The sequence below is a fragment of the Corvus moneduloides genome, chromosome 4 (genome assembly GCF_009650955.1).
Source record: "Corvus moneduloides isolate bCorMon1 chromosome 4, bCorMon1.pri, whole genome shotgun sequence".
Classification (NCBI taxonomy): Eukaryota; Metazoa; Chordata; class Aves; order Passeriformes; family Corvidae; genus Corvus; species Corvus moneduloides.
Window position 1 is genome coordinate 17071764 of NC_045479.1, and position 12471 is coordinate 17084234.

Genomic DNA, 12471 nt, shown 5'->3' on the forward strand with positions numbered 1-12471 from the left:
AAAAATATCACAAGATTTCATGCCTTAAATTTTTTACCTTGACTTCTTACATCGCCTCATAAAAGTCTTCTAAGTGACACAGGTTGATTCTTTTCTTGAATTTTATTTAAAATAAGGTTCTTTTGAATCGGCAGTTTCTCTTTATAAGTTAACATAATCAAATTGCTTATCCAGATTTACACAGCACTGCTCTTTTTATAATGGTGTGATAGGTGCATTCATTAGGATTATACTGGTATAAAAGCTAGATAAATCTAGTAAGGAATCAGGACCCTTTTCTTCTCACCTACAGATCGGTTTCTGCTGGAAACAAAACCTGCATGTTTTCAACTTTGCATATTTTAAATTATCTGTACCAAAAAAGGGAATGATGTCTATTTCCAAGACCCATGCACACCATTCATTATATCTGGAAAGAGAGGACAGGCTTAGTTCATTACAAAGCTGTTAAATTTTTTATTAGACCCTGGCTAGTTAATCCATTAAATGGAACAAACTGCTTTTTCTCAAAGTTTAATAGCTTGCTTACATCACGCTGTGAAACACGTAAGAATGTGCACAAGAGACAGCTCAAGTTTTGAAAAGTTTTATCTTTTCATAGAGCTGCTTATCATATGAAACAGATGTAAATATATAGTAGCCTTGTTTAAGCCACAGGAAATTTTTTAATGAATACTTTGCATTATGTTTAGTGTCTTTTATACATTATTTTGATCTATGATTTGTTCTGAGTGCCCTCTACTGAAAAGTAAGATGAAGTGATTAATTATTTAGTAGCCAAAGATATAATGCTAACAAGAAACAGTAGAGAGTCGTACATTCTTAAAAGACATATGTATTGATACACGAAAGCCTTTAGAGCAAATTTACTGCTTCGGAGATAAATGTGTTTATATATATATTAAAATATGCTGTATTTGTGCCTTCTGCTTCCAACTCTCTGAGCATGTTTTTTTATTATTGTCTAAGATTGTATAACAGCAGAAATCCAGTGCATTTGTTGAGTAACAGGCATCTCTTGAGAGCTTGCTCCAAAACCCCTGGAACTCAACAAGAATCTGCTCATTAGTTCAAGTGGCTCTGGATTGGCCCTGAGTAGGTATTGTATGATATTAATCAGTTACACAGACAACTTCAGGACTGTTGTGCTACTGTAGGACAATAATAAATTAGAGGAAGCAAAAGCAGCAGGTGGCTGAAATTTGGACACCAAGAAACCAGCTTTAGATGTATGTTATGCATATACATCTATATAAATATCCAAATCTCTCTCTAAACAGCTAAATGAAATGTTCATCTTGAATGCTAATTGAATTCCTACTGTTCAACAAGCTTCCCATCCACTGTGAACCCTCATGGTTTTACTCAATAGAGATTGGACAGAATTCATACTTTAAAGAGCTGCGTTATTATATTTTTTGGGGGGGGAAGGGGTTGGCATATTGGCATATATTTTTAAAAAACAAAGTCATCTCTGATTACTCCCAGCCAAACAGATTTTTGGTTGAAATTAAAAAAAAAAAAAAAAAAAAGTATAATTTTCTGGTTGATAAAACCAGCAAATGATGCTTCCTCAGCATACTGTTCGTTAACTGTGGGTAAGGGATTGCTATCTGGTACTGCCAACCAAAATGTATGAGCTAGAGATCCTCTGCCAATAGAGCTGTCTCCAGCACAGTGTAATAAATAGGATGTGTCACCTGCTCTTGAATCACAGCTAAGTGCCTCTGAACTTTATTGGCCACCTTCACCAATTCTCTCCGGACACAATGCACTGTTCACTGATATTTTGGTGTCATTCTCACCTCCTGTTCCAGCCTGCTTTTCTTCTTCATCTCCTCTCTTACCGTTTAAACAAAATTTTCTGCTTATTTGGTCTTTTTTTTTCTTTTCCTAGTCAGAGCAGGCATAATTTTATAAATTCACTTATCTTTTATTTCCCCAGTTTACTAGTATTTTCTTTGATTTTACCTTCTCCAGTGTGTTTCCTTAGTTCCTCTGAAGAATTTTTGTTGCTAATTCTCACCACTCAAGTAGCTCACATACTGACATATACTACTCATATCATGTCAGTCTTTTTTCTATTTCACACTTTATTTTCTTTAGATATGTTCACCAAATACCATATAAATATTGTGCACTGCAAGTTTTTCTAAATGTTTTGTAACAATCTTATGATATTTATATTTATATATATTTATAACAATCAGTGTAGGCTCTGTGTGTTCCTTCAAGTTCCAGTGACACTCCCCAGCACTGGTTACTCCAAGGGAAGGGAAGTTAGGCAGGGCAAACATAAAATTTTCAGTTCTCCCTCCCGAATCAGTCCCATTCCCACCCGTTTTCCAGCCCTACCACTAGCAGCTGTCCCTCTGGCTCTCTGTAGCAGGCTGCCAAAGCAGCCACCATGTGCACAAGGTCAGTGGAAGGGTTCTGGCTTCCCAGAAGATGAGTAGCTGAAGGAGAAATCTGTGCAAGGAGACTCCAAAACTGTTTTGGTCTGTGTCTTCCATCACAGATGATGTTCATTATGGAAAAAAATCCAAAAACTCTCATGAGATCAGTCTGTGTGAGTACTGGAAGGCTAGTGAAAGGGAAATCACTTTCCCTAGAACCTCTCACTTCCTTAGTTGTGTGGAATATTGCAACATCTTGATGCTTTCTTGATGCCACTGCCTTAGAAGACTGAAATTCTAGATCTCAGAGTTGGATTTATTGTCCTGCACTGTGATTCATGTGTCTGTTAGAGCTGGCCATTCCTCCAAAGTTGATGGAGAATAGGTATACTAAAAGAAAAATTTGTCTCATCTTAAGGTAACAAGAGGGCTCAGATAATGCACAGTACAGTACCCACTTCTGTCAATAAGCTAAGAACAGGTGACAGATAACACATCTGCACTGCAGATAGCTAAACATAGGGGAAGACAAATAAATCCTTGTGCACTCTTCTGTTAGAGGCTAAGGCCTTCAGCACTCATGAGCTCTGATTGCTAAATGATTTTAAGCTGATGGATAGGCACAATGGATTCACTATCTATTAATATATATTAAAAAAAGCTTTTAGGCTGCTCTGAAATAGAGCAAAATATCAAATCTTCATCAAAACATGAATATAGTACCAGTCTCACAGCTAGACCTACAAGTGGCCTTCTCTGTGAGCTACTTTCCATTAAATCAAATGACAACATGAGATGGAGAAGAGTGCAGCCATATATTTATCCTTTTTGCACAGATGAAGCTGCTGTCTGCAGTGCCTGACTCAGAATTTATGCAAAAGCTTTTAAGTTTACACAAAAAGCTTGCTTTTGTTTTTTTTCCACTTTTGCTTTAAAACCTGCATTTTTAAAGTTCCTCTCCAAGTTTTCTCCTTAAGTGTATCATTCACAGTTAGGAATATGAAACACTCCATGTTCACAGTTATTTGGCAGTGATTGTCCCCTAAAACTGTCTCTTGATTTCTGAATTTTACACTAAATGGAAGATGCTGAAATTTCAGTGCTCTGGAAGTTTGCTCAGTCAGGTAATATATGGTTAATTCAAAGCATCACTATATTATTTTATTATTATATTTTTTGCTTTTGACTATGTGCATTGTAAACCATTCAGGAAAAACATCTTTTAATAGAAAAAGTACTAATTCTGAAAAACAAATGTAGCAGTGCCATTTTGCAGGTATAGATTTTCTTTTGAAATGGTAAAGTACCCGCTACAATACTATCATGTTCCTTCTCAGATAGGTATTTCTGGAATTAAATAAACACTATAACACCTCCCTGTAAGGACACAGAGACCAGATATCAGGACAAGCTGCCTGTGCAATTTAGTGAACCACATGTTTTAGAGACTCAGTTGTCCTACCAAGAATGATTGAAGCCGCTTCCACACCTTTCACTTTGTGTGTCACCAGAATTTATTCATTTAGATACTGTTCATATATATAAATCATGATTGAATGACAAGTTAGAGGCCATGATATGAAATCTTTATGAAAACAGTCATGATTCAGCCACATTTGAGACATGATTTTTACATGTGTGAGTTGTTCCTGTGGGTGTACTTCCCTATATCCTTATCCTTTCTGACGTCTGCATATCCATCCCAGGACTCTTATCAATGTGGTGGGGCAATCTGACAGCATATTCAAACAAGCTGAAAAAATATTTTCTTTCCATAAACACAAAAAAAAAAAAAAAAATTGTGCATAAAATAAATAGCCCTGGTACAGCCTTCACAGTCATTAATTGCTGTGACCTTTAGGCAGGTTCTGCTGCTGTCAGTCTCCCCAGTGTTCACACACCAGATCAAGAAATTTGTAATTGTTGTACTTTGTGATGTGATAACTAATTCAAGATGAGTAACCAGACTTGAGGTGGCGTGGAAGGCATCAACATTCCCACCATTTATTTGTGCCATTTGCAAAACCAGAGTTGCAGCTCTCCACCAGGAAATCTTGCTCTCTTCAGGCTGAGTGCAAATACTTGCAGCACACTTTTTCCAGCGAGCCAGACTTGCTCATTTTGTCAGCCTGTGCTGGAAAAAAAAACTGATGCCATGGCCTTGTGCTCCCTTCCTGTCCCTTCTGGGAAGCTTTGTACACTGGAGTCCCCACCCCTTCCCAAGACCCAGTCAGTAGCAGCCACACTCTGCTGATGGAAGACCCCATAAACAGTTCTCTGCATAGTACTCATGCATTGTCTTTGGGTATTGTGTCTGACTTATTCCTCTGACTACAAACAAAAGAGAGAGCAGTGATTCAGGGCTAGGAAGAAATCCCTGAAATGAATGATTATGCAAAATTGGAGTTGTGTTAATCACAATTACCAGGGATTAGTTCCTCTCTCTCACTGAAAAAAAATTAAATTACAAATTATTAGAGAATGGAAAACATCACTTTAAACCTAACAGAATTTATTTACCATAATTCAGATGGGAAACAGGCTCTCTGAGAACCAGAACATGAGATATCACTTTATGTCTGGGCACATTGCTAAGGGACCAGGGTCCAGCCAAAGTATAAAGCAACAGGAGTTTTAAGTTAAAAAAGGCACAGCTGGGAGAATCTGATTAGTTCTCAATTACCTAAGAGAACTGCTCTGGCTGAGGATGGTCAAGGAGAACTGCATTCTTTGCTGCCACTATCAGACCTTCCAAGAACACCTCTCACTGTGCAAATGGCAGACCTGGCTTGCAGGACATGTCAGAAACCCTGTCAGGCAGCTCTGCCTGTCCCCCAGCAGAATGTGACAAGGATGGGAGGAAGAGAGCAGGGTGACACTCATCCACATATATGTGAATGGCATCTTCTCATTCTAAAAGTTAGTTTGCTCTGTTTATTTTCCAGCATCTCTTGTGAACAAGGAAAGTGAATCACGAGCCACTGGTTAAGAGCTGAGAATTAAGCAAAGTCCTGACACAAATGAACATAATTTCTGCTATGAGTAAATGACACTGTACCCACTTAAGTCAGAGCTGAATTTGGCCAGTAACATATACCAAACTCCAAACTAGTTATGACAGAGCTAATTAAGAAATAATGACAGTGGAATAGAACAATGTCACAGGATAAAGGTCTCCTGCACTCAACAAATGCTGAAATGAGGTTCATTTATCATGAATGAATGTCGAGGCAGAGCTGCTATCTTCTAAAAGCATGGAGCTTTACTCTTTTGATGATGCTGAGTAGTAATTATTTATGTGGAGCTAAATGATTTATATAGATGTAATAATTTTATTATCTATATATCTATAGATGTAATTTATTATCTCTACAGTGACTATTGATAGTGTAGGTGAATAGGTGTTTATTTCATAAGAGCTGATCTATTTTATTTTAGTTACTTTAGGATATGAATTAAATGTATTGCAGCAAAAGTGCTGTCCTTCACAGCAAAGGTTTTTGCTGTATCTGCACTACCACAAATTATTTCAGTGAGGTTTGTGCTGTTTCATTTGGACCTAATCATACATTCACTAAATAGTGTTGCTGTGAGAGCAGGATGCAACAAAATAGGCTACAATATCCTTAATTTATCAGGACTTTTAATTAAATATTTTTTAAGCAAAATAAATGTGGAGCTGTTATAGGAGGCACTCTACCATGAAAATCAAGTACAGAGGAACAAAACCGTAACAAAAATTATATTCACCCAACAAACTTCTTGTGTCTGGGTTCAGGTTGATAATAGAGCTTGAAAATCATTAAGGAGCATGCTCACAGCCATCTCACTAGAAGGCACACAGAGACAGAAATTCGTTAGGTACAGAAGAATAGCCCAAATTAATCAGCAAAACCTGGCTGCACTGAACAATTCCAGTAGCAAAAAATACCTTATTTCACCAAAGTTTATGGTTGGCTTGTATTAAAAGACAGTATTTTAAGAAAGTTGGTTTTCAGGAGAAACTTTGAAAAGTATGCTGAGAGAAGAAAAATATTTTTTTCTATTATTCTATGAGTTCTTCAAACCAAACAACTTTGCAAATCATGAGAATATTATTTTAGTATGGTATCTTGTCCACAGCTGAAGAAAGCTTACTAATGGCAGTCCCAACCTCTTTCCTCAGTAAGTGCAACTCAGAAAGAAGGGAAGGCAACAGGAAGAAACAAGGCAACAGAGATTGTTAAAATGCTATGATTCAATGGAATATGTCCTTTTAAGGCACCATGTCACCCATACGTGCTCAAACAGGTTGCTTCTGTGTGACCTTGCTTTTCTTCTTCTTCAAAAATAAGGTGAAAATGATAGAAATGAGAGCTTGTGTGGTGCAGGTGACAGAGCCACAGAGAGGAGACAAGGAAGCCCTTCCACTGAGAAATGGAAAACATAAAAGTTTAATTAGAGCCAGAAATACTTCATTTGTTTAAAAACAAAAAGCAAAACTATCAGAGAAGGAAACTGCCTTCAGTCTGCCCTTCTTGCCTCTTCCAACAGTCTGTCCACCAAGTGAGGACCAACTGCATCCGTTCTCCCCCTCAGCCAGGATGAGCTCTAGCGATCTGCTGGCTTCCCAGTTAATTGCTCTGCTCTTCCTCCTGCTCAAATAGCCATAAAAAACACCATTCCCCATGCTTAGGACATAGCAGTAAAAAAAAGGATTTTATGTAATTACTTGCCAGAAGGTAAAAAGCAAACAACTCGCAGTGGATGCAGGGCTCCAAGACACCAAAAACTTGTCTATGCCGTGTATCACTTACAAAGCATGATTTGAAATAAAGTAGGGTAATAACCACTTTTTCCCCTTGCCCTCTGACCAATTATTCTGCAGGACTTATCTTAAATCTTCATAAATTATTCCATGCCACATATCTTGTAAAAAATGTGTTCACAAAACTGCCAACATTGTTAGCTGCTGGCTCTCAGAAGTGGCTTCATCTCTTTGTGCAGGTCCTGAAGGACTTTGCTCAGATTTGTAGTCTCAAGTACCAACTGCACCAAATCAAGTGGAAAAGAAATAAAGTAACAGTTGCTCAGCATTTTGAAAATTGAAGAAGCATCTGTTTCAAGAAAACATGGGAAGGTCTCTTCATGATTATGGCTTTTATTCACAGTGAACTAGAAGTTGGAAAAAGCAGCCCAGAGGAGGGGTTGTAGTGCCAGATATTATGAAAGTGTGGAAGCAAGAAGAACAAATTGACAAGAAGGGTAGAAAAAAAAAATTTTTTTTGTATTATTGCTAAAACTAACATAGGGTCCCTGTTCATATGCGCTCACGGCACCCTTCCTTTCTAATTCACAGGTAAGGAACATTCAGCTTTGACTGTCTCCTGGACTGCTGTATGCCTTTTTTTTTTCTTCACTTCTTACTCAAAAGTAGAAGGTTAAAAATAAGTAGATAGAGTAAAGCAATCTTTAATGTTTCAGGGTTTATTTTGGTGTTTACAAGGAATTTTAAAGTTACCGAGATGCTATCAGGGAAAAAAATGTATTTGTAACTGTGTTTGTAACCTATGGTTTCAATCTTTTCTAGTAGAAGAAAATGTTGAAACGTTTCTTTTCCCCCAGTCCCAATGCTTTTTTGGCATCCTTGTTGGATTCCAAATCAAGAGACCAAGGCCAAAATTTTTATCTGCCTTTATATGTAGGCTACCTATATTGCCTAAACTTCAAAACTCCCAACACAATCTTCATTAAAGGGTACATCTTACAAAACTGAGCAGTTCTGCCATGTTTTTCCTGTCCAGAACTTAATACCCTAACCACTGGTTGGATAGTTCATGGACAACATGAAGATGTGAATATGTGCAATTTATTTGAAAAAAGAGAAATTTTCTCCATTAGTCAACAGGAAGCTTGAGCCAGTATGAACCTGGTAATGACCAGCAGCCAGTACAGCAAGAGTTGATATGGTCTGGTCTGGTCTGGTCTCACTGACTGGAACCCATGAGGCAAGAGGTTATTGTGTCCTAAAACACCATGTGAGAACACTTCCAAAGGGGAAATTAATGGTTTTTGTGGATCCAAGGGCACACAATGCAGCTGCATATTAATTTAAAAACTGCCAGGCTATTGAAAATCAAAGCAGTGGGAGTTGTAGCTAGAAAACAAGCTGTTATGTCCTTTCATATGCAGAAAAAGTAGTTTTCCACTGAAAGAACATATTGGAGAAAAATGCCATGATTGGTAATCTGAATTTACATTTAAGATTAAAATCCTCAATAGAAAAGTGAAGCATTTCCTCATCAATAACTTAACTCCAGCAACAAAAGTTGCTTCTGGAACTGGTTTAGGACAAGTCAGTCAGCATATCTCACCAGAAGAATCATGCATCTCCGAGTGAAACTAATCTCATAGTACTTAGATTGAGAAAAATTATTCTATTGATTAATTTAAGTTTATATCCACGCTACTTAGCGAAGAACAGGATTTAGATCCTTTAGATGCCTCTGATAAAGGTACAGTAACACTAGCTAGTGTGGCTGGTGTTTTCTGTATGCCTAAAAGGATCTTTTAAAATATTTAGGACAGTTAAGAGAGGTGAGTTGGGTATCCACTTCCAGATACCTACCTGAAAATCTTCAAATGGTGGGGTGTTTTTTTTTTTTTTTAATTTACTGATGTAGAATCTACCTGTTTGTGATTTCTGCATCTATGTATATATCAGTACTATCAGTAACAACAACAATCTTCACTGAAATGAAGTTCTTGTGTGTGAAGACGAGCAATATAGAAATGCACCAAAGTCTCACTAGATAAATAAACAAGCAGGATAACAAACTGGTCTATGTGTGAAACATTACTGCAATCAGTGGCAATTCACTTCAGAGACAGAAAATTTCATTCATGGACTGTGTGGCACATCCATAGGCACAGTCTGTAGAAAAGTTCAGACGTGGAGGAGCTTTGGTCTCAGCCTTTCAATGCAGTCCTTACCCTCATGAAAACCAATTTCTGATTAAGATCCTTTCTTAATTAGGAAGTATATGTGTCTCCTGTTAGCTTTTGCTAGAGTTCTGGGTATGTCTGAAAGATAAACAGACTGCTTAATTATTAGTTGGTGATGCATGACAGAATTTTGGGAACAGGACTGTAAATGTCACACAGACAGTAAATATGTTCATATTTTGAAGTTTGTAAGTAGGCAGCAGTTGCCTTCACTGTAATGAAAATATCTACATACTTTTTTATTGCTAGCAAGCCTATTTTAATAATTACACAAATTTAGGTCCCTATGAGGGTGAAAGGAGTCTTCAAATAGACCCATACAGTTCTGTGCCCTGACTAGTTACAGTCTAAACATTCTAAGATTTGACAGAACATTTTGCAGCATTAACACAGGGTTTTGACAAAGCTGGTCTCTGGAAAGGCGTTGAATGGAGAACAATTTCTTTAGTCGCATCTGATATTTCTGAAATATGTGTTATATCTGTGAAAAAAAGCTCTGTGGAACAGATTTTGTGTTGATGTTACAGTTTGTGTACAACTCGGTCTATTACTTTCCCAAGATCTTGAAAAGTGCATGTGTATGAATTGATCTGTATAAATGCATGATCCTTCAAAACACCAAAAGGCTGGGGTTCAGAAGTATTGTCCTGTGTTTTTAACAGGTATCTATGCCATATAAAGTACAGAACCTCAGAATTAAAACTGGAATAATCATTCATTTTATCATTCCGTAATTCAGTTATTGAAGGATAGTTATAAAGTTTTCAACTGCTAAACTTTACAGTTTGTTAGAGATATTGTTTTACAGGTGACATATAAAAAAAAAAAAAAATCAAAATCCAGAGGGGAAAAAAGCACAGCAGCACAGAAGTTAACTTTGCTTTCTTGCCTATGAAAGACACCCAAGCAGCAGACTACATGTCCTGCTGCTAAGTAAACCGCTAGCAGACATCCTTCTAGCTGTGCCTAGTCAGAATTAAGTATTTCAATACATGCATGCCATCGAACTAGAGGATTTTTCCCTCACAAATATAAAATTGTATCAGAATTTCAGTAAGTAGATGAACAAATTAACAGCTAAAATCTTCTTCAGCTCCACAGTCAGTAACTGAAACAACCACTAGTGTTATATGCTCTGCTGATTTCTAGAAGTATGTTCAAACACACGCCGTACCTGCAACTTTTTTACCTATAAAATAACCCAACTTTACAGAATTTGTTGGGGAAACAGACCAGACAACCGTAAGCTTCCTCTAACTCCTTTAGAAGTTAAAGAAATAGGCAAAGTCAACTCGTCCCCCTCCTTCCGCTGCAGAGAAGCGGAGTGGAGACGATGATTTGGTCAGTGAAGTTACTTGACGCGGCTCGGTAGCCCGTGCTGAACATCACCCTGCCGAGGTCACCTCGGAATTAACGCCGGGGGAAGAACGAGCGGAGCGGCGGGGAGCCAGCTCTGCTCCGTGCTCGCAGCGCGATGAGCGGCCGCGGATGCTCGGCCCGGAGCGCCCCGCAGCCGCCGCTGCCCCGCGGGGCCGGGGGTCCTGCGGCGGGGAGGGGACAGCGCTCCGCCCGCCGCCCCCCGCGCCGCCCACCGCACCGCACCGCGCCCGAGCGGGGCCGCGGAGCGGGGGAAGGAAAAGTTTCCCGGGGGATGCGAGGGCCCCCCGCCCCCCGCGCCGGGCTGCCATTGGCCGAGCCGCCTGCCGGAGCCCGGAGCCACAAAAGGCGTTGCTAAGTGGATGTTTATTTTTTCCCCTCTTTTTATTTTTTTTCCCTCCCCCCCCCCCCTTTTTTTTTTTTTTTTTGCCTCCCCCCGCTCCTTCACTACTTCTTCGGTTCACTCGCGCCGCTCCCGCCGCCGCCGCCGCTCCGCCCCGCTCCGCTCCCCGCGGGAGGCAGCGCGGGTCGGGAGCGGAGCCGTCCCGCGCCGGCCATGGCCTAGCGGCGGCGGCCGAAGCGCAAGATGAGTTTCCCGGCGGAGAACGGCGTGGGCAGCCTCTGCCACAAGGCGCTGCAGATCATCTCGGAGCTATGCCTGGGCGGGCAGGTGGAGCGGGAGAAGTGCGCCGGCATCTTCCCCTTGGAGAGCGCCCGGCAGGGCATCGGCGGCGCAGGTACCGACCCCCGCCCCGCCGCCGCCGGGCTCGTCCTGCCGCCGCCGCGGGGCGGACAGCGAGGCGTGGGCGGCCGGAGAGCGCAACTTTTTTCCTTTGCTTTCCCTGCGTACGGAGGGGGCGGAGGGGGGGAGCAGGCACGCAGCCCGCTTTAAAATCCGCTCCCTCTCGCAGCCCGCCGAGGCTGCCGAGGAGCGCTGAGCGGAGCGCCGGGAGCGCTGGGGCGGGGACCAGCGCTGCGGGGAAATGTGGGGCAGCGGGCGAGGGTGCGGGCGTGGGGACGGGGAGCACGGACAGGTGCCGAGGGGACGGACATCGCCGCCGGCTGGAGCCCCGCCGCCGGAGACGGTCCCGTACCCCCGCAGCTCGCTCGTTTGCCGCCCGCAGCTCCGCTCCGGCAAGGTTTTCCCCACGACGGGAGTTTCTCTGTATGGAAAGCTCTGTCCCGGGCTGCTGCTGCATGTGTTTGCGGGGCCGTGCGGGCTGGGAGCGGGGCAGAGGGCTGCGTTCGATGCTCTTGTCACGGGTGGGCAGCGGTTCCGTGCTCCAGGCGCGGCACGCGTGGGATGCGCTCGCTCGCTCTCTCGGGTCCCCGGCCGTCCCTCTGGGTTTGGCGTGTGGCGCTGGGGGCCCGGGCAACAGGTTGGGCTGAGGGGAGTGCGGGCAGCCGGGGAGCGTAGCCGGGGATCGGGGCGCAGGTCGCCAAGCCCCGGCTCGCAGTCTCCCCTTTCTGAGTGGGGTTTGAGTGTTTTGCATCCTCTCCGCTCATCGCTGGGGGCGACAGGAGAGCTGTCTGAGAGCCGGTGGGAACCTGTGGAGTCAGGGCAGAACTTCGCACCGGCCCAGGACATTTGCCTAGGAAAATTTGAGTAGGGTGGAAGGAGAAAATCCGGGTTAATTTAAACATTCCGTCACTAGAAAAATTGTCATACTGAAACTAAGATTTTGAGTCGTAACAGTGGTGTCTTTGGTCTTCT

At 41.8% G+C, this 12471-nt stretch overlaps 1 protein-coding gene across 1 annotated transcript in view; it reads left to right on the forward strand.

The window, feature by feature from the left end:
• Nucleotides 1-11230: 11230 nt before the first annotated feature.
• The window catches only part of SYT10 (synaptotagmin 10), a 45157-nt gene continuing 43916 nt past the window's right edge, over nucleotides 11231-12471 (forward strand). The window contains exon 1 of the mRNA XM_032106743.1: nucleotides 11231-11494. Within this exon, the coding sequence (XP_031962634.1) occupies nucleotides 11344-11494 (151 nt within the window). The 5' untranslated portion in view covers nucleotides 11231-11343. The remainder of the gene's footprint in view (nucleotides 11495-12471) is intronic.